General features: G+C 48.5%; 1 protein-coding gene across 6 annotated transcripts in view; it reads right to left on the bottom strand.

Moving 5' to 3' along the window:
- Nucleotides 1-15746, bottom strand: part of CAMTA1 (calmodulin binding transcription activator 1) — a 295455-nt gene that overhangs the window by 177266 nt on the left and 102443 nt on the right. For all 6 annotated transcript variants that reach the window (XM_063353609.1, XM_063353605.1, XM_063353607.1 and 3 more), the window contains one exon: nt 13690-13825. In XM_063353609.1, coding sequence (XP_063209679.1) covers nt 13690-13825 — 136 coding nt within the window. The remainder of the gene's footprint in view (nt 1-13689; nt 13826-15746) is intronic.

The following is a 15746-nucleotide window of genomic DNA, read 5'->3' on the forward strand; positions in this document are numbered from 1 at the left end:
CTCAACACACAAGCGTCCCTGCGTACCTACTCAGCTGCACCAAATTCTCTGTTATGATAGACGGATAACGAAGCAATGAACGAAAAAAGCATCACCATTGGTGACCAAAATCGCGGCCGTTCTCCCGGGCTCCAGATGCCGGTCCCCAAGTACAGAAGGTCGCAGCAGGCGGAGCTCGTCCACCAGCACCTCGGGCTCATCCAGAAAAAACACGAGTCAGGCCCAATACCCAAAGGAACAGGCTGAATGTCAAGACAGACAGATGTCAAACTCTAACAGGTATGCTATAAACGGGTATTTTAATCATTAGTTAAGAGACATATTTGTTTTCCTAATGGGTTTGCGCTGTGCAGGGCAGCGGGCAGCTCAGCAGAAGCATCGTCCCGCGCCTGGTCTCACGGAGGAGGGAAGTGCCATTTCCTAGGCTGCAACCGGTCTCTGAAAGTTTTGTTTTGTTTCATAGCACTCATTTGTTTTCCAAAGAGTCTGCAGCTCTGTCTTCAGAGAGCTACGCATAGCCTACAAAAAGCTGAACAAAGGGAAACTATCATTAAAAATTAAGTCCAAATGTTGGACACAGCCTCCTCTCTAGGAGAGGACAGGCGTGAAGGGAAGCACATGGGAGGAAGGAAAGGAGAAGGTATTTCATCTTTTTCAGTTCAAAAACATGCTTCCCTTTAGTAGGAAAAAGCTACAATAAATTGTTCTGGCCATGGCAGGTAAGACGGTACACACCGAATGGAAACTGTCCCCAAGGACGAGAGCGAGCTTGACCAACAAAAGGACAGGGAAGGGGCAAAGCTGTTCCCTACACGATGCGCTCACAAATAAAAGCGACAGGAGCATCCGCCAGTGCAGCAAACCCAGAGGCATCCACATAACCGCTTCCAGCATAAAAATATTTCCTCATTCTTGTTTTATTCAAAATCTGTTTATGGCAACAGGCATACAAAAACTGCAGGCAAAGTGTAACCATCAACAGAAACACCCACGCGGCATTATAGAACAGTCTTGGGTCAGACAGGAGGCATAATCTTCAAAAACATATTTATAGTGCTCTAAAACGTTGCAGTCCTCAGTAGCATGGGGTCTTTTAATGGAAAACCACAACATGTTTGTCGCGGTAAGTGACGAGCAGCAGCCATCAGCTGTCCTGGAGGGGTGCCGGGGGGGGACACCAGGGCAGGGACGGCGGTGGTCGGGGACAGGCGCCCCAGCACAGCCCCGCCATGGCCACGGCACACCGGGATGTGCCAGCACCAACCCTCGGCTTTGCCCGTGGAGACCCCAGTCTTAATTTATTAATTAATTTGCAGATCTGAATTCTGTAGCTTCATGAAACCCAGTTATCTCATAGAAGTTCAGGGTTACTTTACCTTATTTTGGGAACTCATGTTAAACCAAGGGTAGCTTTGCAAAGCATTTACAGATGAACATCAAGGCTTCCCTGGTTCTAATCCACAGAATTTTTGCGTTACTACCACGTTTTTAATCTTTCAAAATAATTTTAAAAGCAGCACTCCAAATTAATGGTGCAAGCTAAAAGTAAAATGTGATATTTTTTTTTTTCTTTAATTTTTGGGGTTTTTTTCCTTCTAGATCATGGAAGTTGCCTCATGGAGGTGGGCAGTCAGCGTAGCAGCACCCCAGCAAGAGTCCCGAGATCTCCAGGAGATGCGGGCCGGAGCCGGGAGGTGCCGGCACAGCGATGGAGATGCTGCTGGCGTGCAGTGGGGACAGCGGGTCCGGTCCCAGCTGGGGACCTGGGTCCCTGTCGTGACCTGAACCCCGGGGCTGCGCTCGGCGTAAATATGTAAACACCCGCTGGGACAAAGGAGGCAGAGAGATTTTAGCCAGTGACGAGAAAGAAAAGTTTCTGCTGTCACAAATCACCTCTATCTGCCCCCTCAAACACTTAACTGAGACCTTTAGATACAGGTTTAGTTAAATCTGTCTCATGAGAGGTCCCACGCAGGGTACCCGAGCGCCTGCTGGCTACGGCACCACCGGGGCCGGGCAGATGAAGCTCCACTTTGGATCCGAGCAGCAGCCGGAGCACGAGCCCAGGCCAGCGCCCTTCAAAACACTTCTGGTTTTTTTTCCATCCCAATGTAGAAGAGGGAGGAAAAAAATTAAAATCGAGCCTCATCAGGTTCCCAAGGTTGGCAGGCTATTTCTCAGCATGCTCTAGGAAACACTTAGGAGGTGGGGAGCGCTGGAAACCACAGGCATGTGCCTGCTTGATCCCGAACGGATCCAAAGGCTGCAGGCGCCACGGCTGCCCCGCGGCTGCTTGGTGGGCGACAGCACCGCGGGAGCTCCCAGTGCAGCACGGGGGGGTCTGACCGACGGCACGCACACAAATTCACTGCATCCCGCTGCCTTCTGACGCAGAGGGCAGGACGGAGGAACCATCGGTACGGCATCAGCATGGGAGCGGAGGGAGCCGAGGAGCATTGTCAGGGAGAGCGGGAGGGCAGGGACCCGGAGCCCAGTGGCGGGGACAGAACAGCAAAAGCAGCAGGAAGGGACGGAGGAGGCTCCATCTGGGGATGCCGGTTGCCCTGGGGAGCACCACCACAGCCCCGTGAGCAGCAGCCCCCCGGGACACGCAGGGTCTCTCCCCGCAGGCGAGAGCGCGGTGAATCCCCAGCAGCCACGCGATGGCAGCAGAAATATGGAAACGCCGGAACGGGCGCATACATTATCATACAGTTATAAGGAACGGATATTTTGCAAAGATGAGGCAACTGCTAAACATAGCCCAACGTCTACGACATTTTTAAGACATGCAGGGAGTAGAAAAATAGTTTTTCCCTCTGAAATACAATAATTTACATTTGCTCCATTACTTTAATTGCCAATAGGGTCACGTGTGCTGTCTTGTTGTAGCTTTGATACAATACAGCCCTCTCTCCCTACAATTTCTTTTTATTTGAATTTGACCTACAGCAGACACAGTGAGAATGGCTCTTGTTTCAGATTAATTCCTTGAGGTTTGGGTAAGTAACTTGTCTCAGCTGAAGCTACAAGCTCATCCCACAGGGTGCTGCGCGTCTCCTGGAAAGAGCTGAACGACCCGAGTTCACCTGAGTCCCCCAGAGAACACCGGTTAATTTATTCTAAGAAACAAAGCATTTCGTTTCCTCAATGGCTGCACCAGGGTTCTGGCACATACAAGAATGGAAAACACCAACGATCTCGTTCCCGTCACTTCCATCCCATCACCCGCCATCACCTCAACTACGCTAGCAGGGGCCAACATCTCATTAGTGCCCTTTTGTTTAAAATGCTTGCCTGCTTTTGGGGGTTTTATGGGGTTTTGTGGGGGGTTTTATTTGTGGGGGTTTGGTTGGGTTTGGTTGGTTTTTTTTCCAACAAGGTTATTTTCCAGGAGCTGGTTGAGGCACTTTTTTACGTTGCACACAGCTGGCACCCAACGCGAGACTGTCTATAAAACCCCGACAAAGCACCGAGCTGAACCGATAAGCACAACTCTCACTCTTTGCTGCTCGCAGACGCACAGCATCCAAGCGCAGATGCAGCATCCCACCTGCATTCCGGAGGATTTCAGTTCCCGGGACTTTGTTCATGCAACCCTGTCATTACGAGCAGATATGTGCGTTTCCTGGGGACCACGACGACAGCTCCGAGCGCGTGGAAGGGGCACTGGCGGGCAGAAGAGAAGCACCTCGGTCTGCGCCCGCTGCATCCGGCTCCCACGGGAAGGGCTTTCTGCCCGGGATGGGGCACGGACCGTCCGGGATGCGGCAAGGACCAGCCCAGCCCCGGTCCTCCCCATGGCATCTCCCTTCGCTTCTGACAACAGGGTATTAGTATGCAATTAATGCTTTCTATTTCCAACGAGTTGTACAAACACTGGATAATTAATTCTTATCTCTTGCCTATAAAAAGGGTGAGTAAATAATATCCCACAAAGCGGTGGCCGTTAAAACGCACAGGAGAGGGCCACACACTGAAACCCTGTTTTGTCAGCTTTTGTGTCCGTACTGCGTTTCGGGGACAATACCGGATTTTGTTCAGGAGCTCCAGCGCCTTCAAACCTCTTGACTTGACTCAGCTCTCACTGCTTCCCCTCCCCACCTACACTTCGGCAAGCGATATCCGTCTTTCCAACAGGAACGCAGGAAATTAAAGTGTTTAATGCATCTCTGATGCATACAAAATTAGCAGCAATACAGCAAACGAGATTTGCTTTCCTTTCCGACGCACGGTGAAATAAATAAATAAATAAAAACACATTAAAACCCAGGCGCGTAACACAGAGACATGGAGGCTCCTCGTTTCCAGTGGAAGCCCTTATCTCCGTCACAGCCCACAATGCAATTACAAGATTACAAGGCACACGCTGCTTCAGCATCTGGATCCTCTGTGCAATCGCAGGGATGCCCACAGAAACAGGAAAGCTCTGCACCGTGCGAGGAACGGCAGCGAGTTCACCTGGCCACGCTGCGCCCCATCGGGACGCTCCGGCAGCCGAGAGAGCAGCCACCGCCGTTAGAGATGCACAGAACGACGACGACGCGGTCAAAAAAGTAAATGCAGACCACTGTCTCTGGTCCAAAAAGTATTTAAGTTTTTTTGGTTTTGTTTTGAGGGTTTTTTTTGGGTTTTTTTGCTGTAAACTTTCTCATCTAAATCGCAAACACTGGGATAAAGTCCGGGCCAATAAACCTCCGCTCCCATCTCCAGTCCCCAGCACGTTAAACCGAGACCACGGATCCAGCAATCCAATCTCCATATATTTTATTCTTAAAATATTTCATTTCTGGCCACCAATCTTTAGATCTCCTATTGGATTTTGTTTTCGTAAATGGATTTTCCCACAGAGCTGGCAGAAAATATATTTAATTCCGAATTTCTCTAAACTGAAATAGTCAATATAAATGTCAGCGTGTATTTGCACGGTACAGCCTTTGCAGTGACACAAACCTCACATTTCGGAGGGGGCTACAGGGGGGCCCGTTAGCTTGTTTTCTGTCTGCACACTTGTTCTAATGTTTTATTTAATAAAGATGACTAAATATATAAATATATGTATATTAAATTTTTTGCTCGTTTTGATTTAGTTGGGGGGGAGGGGGGGGGCTGTCCAGAAAGAAGTATGATGTCTGCCACTGCGCTGCAGGCAAACCAAGAGGAAGATGGAGAAACCGGCATGACCCGATGCCGCGGCGCGGAGCCCGATGCGGGGGCTGGTGTTTGTCACCCCGTCCCTCTAGACCCCTCCAGACATTCGCCCTCCGACTCCCCCGCGAGGGGAGCGCGCACACCCGCGTCACCGCCGTCCTCCTCCTTCCCCCCGCGTACGTGCTGCAGTTGCAGCATCGGTTACTCAAACAATTTCAATCTACCCGGACGCTAATGTCATTAGTCCACAGAGATCCTTTTGGAATAATTCACATCGAAACTGCCTTCACATGCTAAATGAAAAACGTTCAGATGTTAGTGAATGGGATTTGAATTACAATCCCGCCACATGTGGCTCAGCTTTATTCACGCTATTTATTAAACAGGGGAAAAAAGGCGACGCAGTCAATTACAAAGCAATCACCTGAACCGCAGCTGCAAACCTGTTGCCTGGCGCTGAAGGGACGGTTGCCCTTGACGTGGGCAGAACTTGCCCACGGGCCATCACCCAAAGAGGGGTCCTGGTCCCCATGGCCCCCACGTACGCTCAGAATAACACCCCTCCCCATCATTTCTGGATGGCTTTGACGGCTCCTCACCCGGTACCGCACCACGTCCACGTTGTGTATCATTCAGCCCCCTTTGCTCAGCCTTTCCGCTGTTTCCACCCGCCTTCAGTCACCAGACAAAGCCCCACCACACACTGTGACCGGCTGCAGCCGTTTGGCATCTGACTTCAGAAACTTCACAAGCCACATAACTGTTCTGAATGCCTTTGCTGTGCTTCTCCAATGTATTTTAAGATTACTTATGAAGTCAAAAGATCACTTATTTTTTTAATTTACTGCAACAAAGATTTTTGTTTGCTAAACTATTTTAAAAAACCCACAGATTATTTTTTCCGCTGTGTTCAAAATATACTCGCTGGTAGACAAGCAGCAACTCCACACGAGGCTTAACGTTACTGTTAAGCCTTCAAACCACAAGGATAATTAAGGCAAATAAGCCAAGCCCGCCCTACAAGCACCCTGTGCTGCTTCACCGTTTGCAAACGCTGAACCCGCCACACCATTTACCTTTCACTGAAATTCAACTCAAACACGCTCGAGCTCAGCCGCAATCCCAGAAGCTCTGGCTCTCAGCTTTGCTTCACAGCGTTTAAGCAAACCCCTCAGTTGTTGCCATGAAGCAAATTGTTTTCCAAAAAGAAAGTTCAATCTGTTAAGTTGTAAAAGCTGCCTTTTGTTAACAGCAGATTAGGAAGGGTAAGGATCCCTTCCCCCACTGGAATCACACAAACGAATGGTGGAAGGAATCAAATAAGAGGGGCAGAAGCCTGAGAAAGCATTTTAATCCTTTTATTCCACCTTTTCTCTCTTCATCGTATATAACCAAAACAAAACCCATTTGGTTCGTGTCCAAAACGACATGTGAATTAACTGAGTCTAAAGAGAGTTGCTTGGCATTACCTCAGTTAAAATACAGGTAGCGACTCTTCTTCCTGCCCCGCAGCTCTCCCCTGGTCCTGCTTTTGCTGTAATTCAGCCCATTCCCAACACGTCACTGGAAAGACTACTCACAAAAGGAGGAATAAGTAACAGGCTCTTTATGTCTTTGTGAATTATTTTCGTTTCTTGCAGTCTAAGGCTCCCCCCATTTCCCAAGTGTCTCCACCTGGAAGCCTCCCAATAACCCGACTTCATACGCCAAGGGACGATCCATGAGCGGAACACCTTCATCTGGCAGACGGCATTTAGTTATTCTGCACTGACGCTGCCAGGCTGAGAGAGAGCGAAGAAAACGCTGCGTAAAAGCTGTATTACAGCGTCTCAAGGTTTAATAATTTCCCCACAAGTATTCACTCAGCGGTTACAGCGAACCCCGTCTCCGGAGCTCGCTGCATGGCGCGCGTTAAGGAACCGGGCAGGGGTTCCCCACCAGGGAGGCGTCCGCGACACGGCCCTGGCGCAGGCATTTCAGGTAAGGACGGGGAAAAGCAGGGGAGTAAAAGCGGCCGGCAGCTGCGCTTCCCTCCACGGACCCCCCGCGAAACCGAGAGCCCTTCAGACTTCTGGCCAAACAGAAACATCAGCACACAGTTCTTGAAATCCCGCATGGGCTCAGGGTGCTTGGCAAGAGCGGCGACTAGGACAGCTCTGCGCGTGCCAGGGTGACGAGAAACAGCATGGACACTCTTCCACCCAACCATGCCAAGCCCCTTCGTTCTGCCGGACTGGGACGGCCGCCTCCATCTGCTGACATTTCTGTTCTCCCCCCACTGCGAGGCCCAGAAGAAGTAACGCCGCTAAAACCTGCTCTGTGAGTGGCGAGACTGGAGTATTTAAACTCTAAAGTTCTCTCCCAAAGAGGCATTTTCCTGGAGCGTGGCACAGCGATGCACCGGTGGCTCGGTACGAGTCAGTCCACGCAGGAAATACAGGCAAATATCTTATAGCATGTCTCTGAGCAAACAATTCCTGCACGCACCCGCCTGCTAACGCGCCCTTCGGGGCCTCCATCTTCTGGCGGAGCTCCCCGCGGGCGCGATCCCCACGGCCGGGCCCGGGCACGGCTTCTCCTCCATCGCCGGCAGCCGGGGCCCCGTCTCAGCCCAACCTTCACGCTGAGACACCCAGGTACCAGCAAAGCTTTCACTGCTGAAGTTACACACTGCAAAATAAGCTGCGGCAATTAAAGAACTGGTTACGTTACAGATCTGTGGAAGAATAAAATCTCCTCGACATGTAGAGGGCGTTAGGAAAAGATGCCAAAACCCACGACCGTTTGCTGTGAATTTATGTTACTGCAAGCGAATACATTCGGATCCCGATATAGAAAAGGAATTATTGATATGTACGTTCCCTTCAGAAGAGACTCTCAGGAGACCCATTCCAGATTTAATGATAATCCATATTCCCCTTCAGAAACGGTAAGCCAGCTCTCTGATTTCCCCAGGACTGCCACAGACGCATGAATCATTCAGACGCCATCCAACCCTACGTTCTGGATGCCGTAAACACCACCCAGCGTAGGGAACGGAATAAAAACCCACCGCGGCTCACGAGGAGTCAACGCCGTCCACGTTCCTCTAGGGGCACCTGCCCAGCGTGCCCGCTGCAGCACTGTGCGCACCTCGGCGCGGACGGGAGGCGCTGATGGACCCTGTGCCCTCTAACGAGCCACGGGAGAGTAACGGAGAGGCTGGTTAGAAAGGGCAGGAGTCAAGCACTGGAAGAGATATAAGGAAAACCCCCTTAGTGGCGATGATAAAGAAGAGGTTTGTATGAGAACTGTCACTCCTCCTCGAGCAGTTGATCTCCTCTGCTTTCGGGGCTGCGCTCGTTTGCCTTAATGTATGCACACGTGTGTGTCATATTTTCAGCGAGCCTTTCACATTAAACTCTCATTTCTCCGCCAAAGCCATTCCGCAGCATTTCTCTGGAATGCATTAAGCAGCCCGACTGAACAATGCAATCCTAATTAGTTTGCAAACTACACAGCTCACCTCTGAGGGCGAGCAAAGCCCATGTAAATTAACGTGAATTGGATCAGACTGTCCTAGGAATAGTTCTCCAGATTAGTGCTGCTCGAACGTGCGATCTCAGAAGTTGCTTTCACCCTCCAGTAATAACTTACAAGTAAATTTCACCGACAATAGCGGGGAATTGAGAGATGTAAAAACATTTTACAGTTTAATATTCCATGATGGGTTATTTTACATAATACAGAAAAGCCCATTTGGTCATTTACTAAAAGGAAAAGTCATCTTGTTCTGAGCGCGCGTTCCCAGCTCACAAGTTTAAGCGTAAATGACGCCATTATCACCCAGGCCGCACAGCCGGCGCAACACCGAGCTCAGGTACGCGGCATTTTCAGACCCAAACGCTACAGAACCTTCTGCAAAGTTTTGACAGCGATGTCCCAGGGTTTATGCAGTAATTGAATAATCTAAAATTTCCATTCCTGTCCTCGTGGACTAATGTGTAATAGTGTTAAGGGACTGTTATGATAATAATTAAATACAAGTCCTGCATACAAAATTGATACTCTGCATCTCCATCTCCACGAGGGAGATTCTCTTAACAAGACTTAAATCAAGTTTTACCTCTTTTTTTTTTTTTTTTTTAAGGGATTCATAAAGATTATCGTATTGTACTGAGATAACATACATCTATATATGAGAGAACAAGATGTTTCAAATATATGAGCTCCGGCGCGTTCATCTTGTCCTCTGATCTCCCCCACCTGAGATGAGCGGTGTCGGACGGAGCCAGGGCTGAGGAGGTGGGTGCTGAGGAGCCGGGGCTGCGGGGGGTCCCCGCTCAGCTCCCAGCGCCGCTGCCTCAGCCACCCCCGCAGGGATGCGCTGACGACGCTGATGGAGGGGAACGGGCGTTTGCAGAGATCGGGGTCCCGCCGGACACGCGGCAAATCCCATCCCGGGTCGCGCTGCCCGAGTTCGGCGGGACCCTGCCAAGCTCTGCACCGGGAGAGAACCCTTCGCTCACTCCTCTGCGGGCTGCGGCGTCCGGAGAGACCAAAATACCCGCAGTAGAGGATAAACAGCAACAGCATCGGCACCGACCCTCCAAAACGCATAGGACAAGAGGGAAATTTACTATAAAAGTATGACCCGGTTTTAATTTTAGCAGCAGGTTACTATGAATTCACGTGAATGAGCCATTTATAGGTGCCTGGAAAGGTTCACGCACAAGAAAAGGCAAACGCATCAGCGGAGCCAACCGCCTGTAAAGTCGGAGCAGCACCAATCTGGAATGGTGTTACAGCTATTTCAACACTCCCCTTACTATTATTTATTAGTTAAAATTTTTAATTATGTGAATTGATTAGGAACACATCACCAGGGATCCTAATTAATTAGAATTTTAAAAAGGATCACGGACTGGAGATTTTTAATGGATTCCACAAAGAATTGCACAAAGAGGTATATTACGGGAAAGGCCAAATTAACTTCTCCTTTCTGGCTCATCCAGCGATTTCTAACAGGATTGTGCAGCCGATTAACCAAGTAATATCCAAAACCCTCACGACAGTGACGCTAACCAAGACAACAGCTTGAGGATTTCACGCAGTTACCATTTAACATCCGCTTGGTTAATTAGTTCATTCCTCTTTTTCCTTATTTATTTAAATTAGTGTATTCCTATTTAAATTAGTTTATTCCTTATTTATGCCCTAAATTTTCTTTATCTGCACTGTCCATGCTCACCAAATCCTTCCGTATGGTACTGACAGCCACCAGCATCCCCAAGTATCTGGTGTAAACTTTTTGTTTCAAAACGCGCTTTTTTTCCTTACCCAAAACTTGGAAAGACGGACGAGCCATCGCACTGATGACGCTCAGGAAGTAATTAATTATTAAATCTACTAATACCAGTCCCTTTTCAGAATCGGCTGGTCAGTGGTTTCCATCTTGCCTACAAGCTGCAGCTCCTGTTGGGATGCTGCCGACGCTCTCGGCTGTCGGCTTTGCAAGTGTTTTTCCATCAGTGCGACGATGATACCTATTTATCTTCTGGCTGCAAGAGTCGCTGAGATGATCTGGCAGTGCCACAAGGCAGACAGTTATTTCATGCCCTGTTAAACCCTAATGTGGTTAACTACAGTATCACTCCAACTTTGAAAAAAGCCTTTTTTATTATTTTAAATCTGTTGCCTATGTGGCCAAGTAAAGAACATCGCTTCCCATTAGGATGGGATCAGAAACATAAACCCATAACGCTCTCCGTGAAGCAGCACGGTGTGCTCATCGAGTAATTAATTAAGAAGATTAAAAATACATAATTCTGCCCAAGACGACACTTGGAGGTCAAGAAAATGAACTTTTTCTGCCTTGTTCAGAACGGAGCCTGGCAGCAGCCACTCGGTGCCGGCCGGTCGCGGGATGGGACAGCCAGGGGACAGCGGCGCAGGTCGGGGAGGGGACCGCAGCGCTGGCCACAGCTTCTTCTCCCGCCCTCGGGAACCCCAGAGACGCGGTACCAGAGACCTTTCTACAGCAGACCCGACTCTCCCAGACCCAGGTTCACACAGGAGTTAAATTTCAGCCCCAAATCTCTATTTGCCTGTTCCTGTTGGTTTCTTTTCTTCTGTCTTTTCATACATAAATTACTGCAACTTGAACCATCAGTTCCTTTGTATGCTCTGATACCCAGGGGAAGAAAATATTAATTTCTTTCCAACACTTAGATGATCAATCTGGATTTTGATACACGCTTAGTGCTACTTAACACATAGATTTATGTAAAGTTGTGTTCCTCCAGCTTTGAGCCCCAGGAAAAATTGCCATTAATCGCTCACAGCGTTGGCTCGGGAGCCAGGTTTGTGCTCGGTCGTTGTTTTATCTGCTGCGAGAGCTATCGGCTGTAAAACTGGCCACATCCCGCATCTGCCAGAGCCAGGAGACACGGAGCTGCCTCTGCCAGGCTTCGCAGGGAGAAGATTGAGGGACGACCTGATGAGAAGGCGTAAGTACCTTCTTGGAGATAAAATACCAGGTACTAAAGGGCTCTTAAGCTGGAGAAAGACATTGGAATGAATGGCCAAGCCCTGGCACATCCAAATCACAAAGCAAGGGCTTTGACGCTTATTTTCTGAAGTGGCGAATGTGATCGGCCACAGGAAGGAGCCCCGAGAGCTGCGCGTCCTCCAGCTCCCCACACGCCCCCCTTCAGATGAGTTACTCTCCAGAAGACACACTTCAATAAAACAGAAATTATTGGGTTCCGCGCGGGCTGTTTGAGTTAAACGTGATCGCCATGCGCAGCCAGGCACTCCAGGGGTTGACGGCTCCATCTTTGGAAGAACATCAGAGAGTATTTAATTAGTCATGTGTATGCGTGGTAGCCCATGGTCACCACCACGCGCCTCCAGGTAAGCTCTGCAGCCCCCCTTTGGTGTTCTGCAGTGTTAAGGTTCACAGAAGTTAATTAAATCATGCTCTGCAAAGCCGAAACAAAAACAATGCACAATTTCTATTATGCTGACTGTTTTTTTTTGGCCTGTCATAATAAAACATTGTTATTGGATGTAAAAATTATGGAACAGAGTTATGCCTCTCTGGTGTAATATAATGCAATCCATTTAATACTATTTTAAACCCAAAAACCTCATTAAAGCAGACAGAACGTAAGAATGACAAATCACCCGGCAGGAAGCTGGAACAGGGGGTGTATTCCAGGCGCTCGGCAGCTCCGCGTCCCCGCGCTGAGCCCGGTGGCACCGCGCAGTGTCCGGTGTGGGCAGAGCCCCAGCAGCGCGAGGATGGTGGGTGCCGTGCGGAACATCTGCCGGGATGAGGTGGGAAAGCCTGGCTGAGCCCCAAGTCCCTCCTGGAAGGGCTCGGACACGGCCCCAGACAGCGGGACAAGCCCTGCCCGTCTCTCAACGACACCGGTGACTCCAAACGCCGCAAATTGGGCTGGGTTACGCCGGCCTGACTGGGTGCAGCTCCCTGTGCCTAGTGATGCACGCAGTCTATTGACCGCGGAAATCAATACAGCTTATACAAATATATACCCTCACGGCTTCGCTATTCATTTGCCGAAATTAGAGTATTTCTTGATGACACAGCTAAATGCTACAATTACACATTTTAACACCCTTTCTCCGTTTTGGTCCCAAGTTCAGCATCAAAAGTAACGACTACAGCCCTATTGTCTAAGGGACTAAGCTAGGCAAAGCGCTGCGGCTGGCCTTCTACTACCAGAAAATACAACTCCCATTTAATAAAATACAACAGAAAAAGTTAAATGAACGTACTTCTTATCCACATCTGTGCAGATCTTTAACATCAGAAGTGATCAGTGCGATCAAGCAGCTCTTTCCTCACGCAGATGGAGTTTAAGAAGGAATAGTTATGTCAAGCAACATGTTTTAGAGCAAACAGGCTCATTCCAGAAATACTGTGTCAGGTGAAAGCATCCATCTGAATTTCTTTGAATGGCAAAATACCATCAGTAGAGCCATGCTCTCCTTCAGCAGAGCCTGATTCTGGTCTGAATTCAACAGAAATTCTACTTACACATACCGTAAAACCAACGCTTAATAAGCACAAGGAAAATTATGGCAATTGCTACCAAAAACTACCTGGTATTTTGTGAGAATCAAGTCATAAACATACAAAGCTTACGTGGTTAAAAAAAACCCCAAACGCTTAGCCCACCCTGAGATGTTTGGTCGCCCTTGGGAAGTGCCTGCTAGAGAAAGAGAGAAAGCAGGTATTCTGCCAAAAATGCCGCTGTGACGACACTTCAGTGTCTTCCTGCAACACCGCAGCCCCACAAGCGCCCCGCGACCCGAGCGGTAACACCATCAGACGGTGAAGCAATATTCAGATTTTGCTCAAAGTAGTAAAAAAGAAGACACATACGGTTCTGGGAGGTAGGGGGAGAAAAACTGGAATTCAGCAAATACAAATATTTTTCTGAGTGTGTGGACAACCTCCCGTTGAACGCATTCCGGGGAGCCGCTGCCTCCCAGCCCAGCCAGCACCCAAACCCCGCTCCCGTCTCCTACCTCCACTCCTTGGACTTTCAGTTTCATGTGATCCTCTCTGGTGGTTTTCCCATCTTTCCTTTTTTTCCAGCAATATCCATCTTTCCTGTATTTCACCTTCTTCCTATTGTACAGGATCATAGAACCATTCTGCGGTCTGAAAACAAGAAACAGTTTGGGATTACGTAAAGAAAGAAACCACCCTACGAGAGTTTACAAAGCAACGTACTACAGACCAGCGAAGTCTCTACAGAAGACAATATTCTGTATTTGGCATAACATAATTTTTCACCTTTTGTTCCTGTTAACTGGATTAACCGATGTTTTGCAATCTGCAAAATTTCACTTGAGAACCTTGTACCAAGCGAAGTAAGTGTGCCCGGGAGAGGGTTAAAAAAAAAAAAAAAGGGAAATCTTATCATAAAACAGCCAGCATTTTCACAGGATATCTTATGATTGAGCTCAGCTACATGCTGAAAATTAGAAGGAAAAAAGGTTAAGGGAAAAAAAAAAGATTGTTATTATTTTATTATAGACTATCTCTCTCTTTTTAACGCATCAGCAGGATTAGATAACAACCACCTCTAATGCAGCACCAGAATATGGATGTTGGCTTAAAAAGGCAATAAACAAGCAAAAAAGAGCGGAAGAAAAAAAAGCATTAGCTTATACATTGCTTTTGCTGTTCCTGCTTAGATCAGTGTTAGACATGGAGTAACTTTCTCTCTTCTGAGCACCTCCCTGACTTCAAAGACACACGAAAACATTTTCCGTTTAGAAGCCACGTTGATGCTTCGGAATATCAATAAAGGCACGTTGACGCTTGCCCAACAGGCAGGAGTCAACGTGGTTTTGGTGTATGGCAATATTTCACAGAAATGCTCTGCCATCTGCTAAGCCAATGCACAAAGGGGGCATTTCTGCTGTAATGCTAAAAAATAAAAAATAAATTAAAGCCCCCAGCACAGGGCGGCAAAGCCAGCATGCATCCCACGCAGCAGCAGCGCTGCAGATGCCGCAGACATTTACAGCGGTGCATTAGTCACAGTAATTTGGCTTTAGGACACCAAGAACAGAAAGAAAAACAACGACATTAGCAGCAGCAGCAATAAACAACTTCCAGAGGAAGCTTTGGCTGGAGCCCTTGGATAAAGTAAAGCACCTGAACTCGTACAAACCGAGCGAACAGAGAGAAGCCTTTCAGGAGAGAGGAGCCCCCAGCCCCCTCACACGGCTCCTCGCGCCCTCCACGTTGGGCTCTCGGCAGCCCGCTGTGTTCAGACGGAGCAAAGCGATACCTGGAATTGCTAAAAAACCCAACGAATATTTTCAAGGCCGTCTGATGCAGGAAAGTTCTTTAAATAAATAAGCCAAATTAAGTGCCTTGTGTTCGTGCGATATTGGGTGGTGATTTCAGGGCCATGCCAAAAGTGCAAAAATCAGTGCCTGGCCCAGCTGGAAAAGCATCCTCCTTCCCTCCCGATCCTGCTTCCAACAGCACGATGCCATAAACTAAGCACAAGAACAAGCTTCTGCAGGTACCCTCATCTCATTTTTCTCTAACAAAATGCTCCATTTGAAGACAGTCGCCATCGCCCGTGTTTATCACGTAGTAATAGGGCAGTAACATTGATGTAAAAGCTGTTAATTGTAGAGTAACTCATCCCAACGCTCCATTAAGTGCATAAAGGCACCTTCCTACTGATGAAAACAGCTCCTGATGGTTTTCTACCACCATCGGCCACCTGAAATTACTCAGATCAACCAATACAACACCCGTCCTCCGTCAAAACCAACACCGTCGGCAATGGCGGGATCTGCTCCCAAAACCCCATCCTGCTCCTTGTCTCTGCACGGACACACGTGTCTTCGGGTACGGCTAAAGGATGCCCCGCCTGATTTACACTCGGCCTTTGCCCTCCAGAACTCACACGCACATCACGAACTCACTGAGTGCGGATGGGAACTGCGCAAAGTCTCTTTGAGTAGGAAAACAGACTTTATACTTCCTCATACCTTTGCAAGACTGAAATGATCTTTGGTCTAAGCGATTATTAGCACTTTTTTTACTAAAACAG

Source organism: Chroicocephalus ridibundus, chromosome 16 (genome assembly GCF_963924245.1).
Source record: "Chroicocephalus ridibundus chromosome 16, bChrRid1.1, whole genome shotgun sequence".
NCBI lineage: Eukaryota > Metazoa > Chordata > Aves > Charadriiformes > Laridae > Chroicocephalus > Chroicocephalus ridibundus.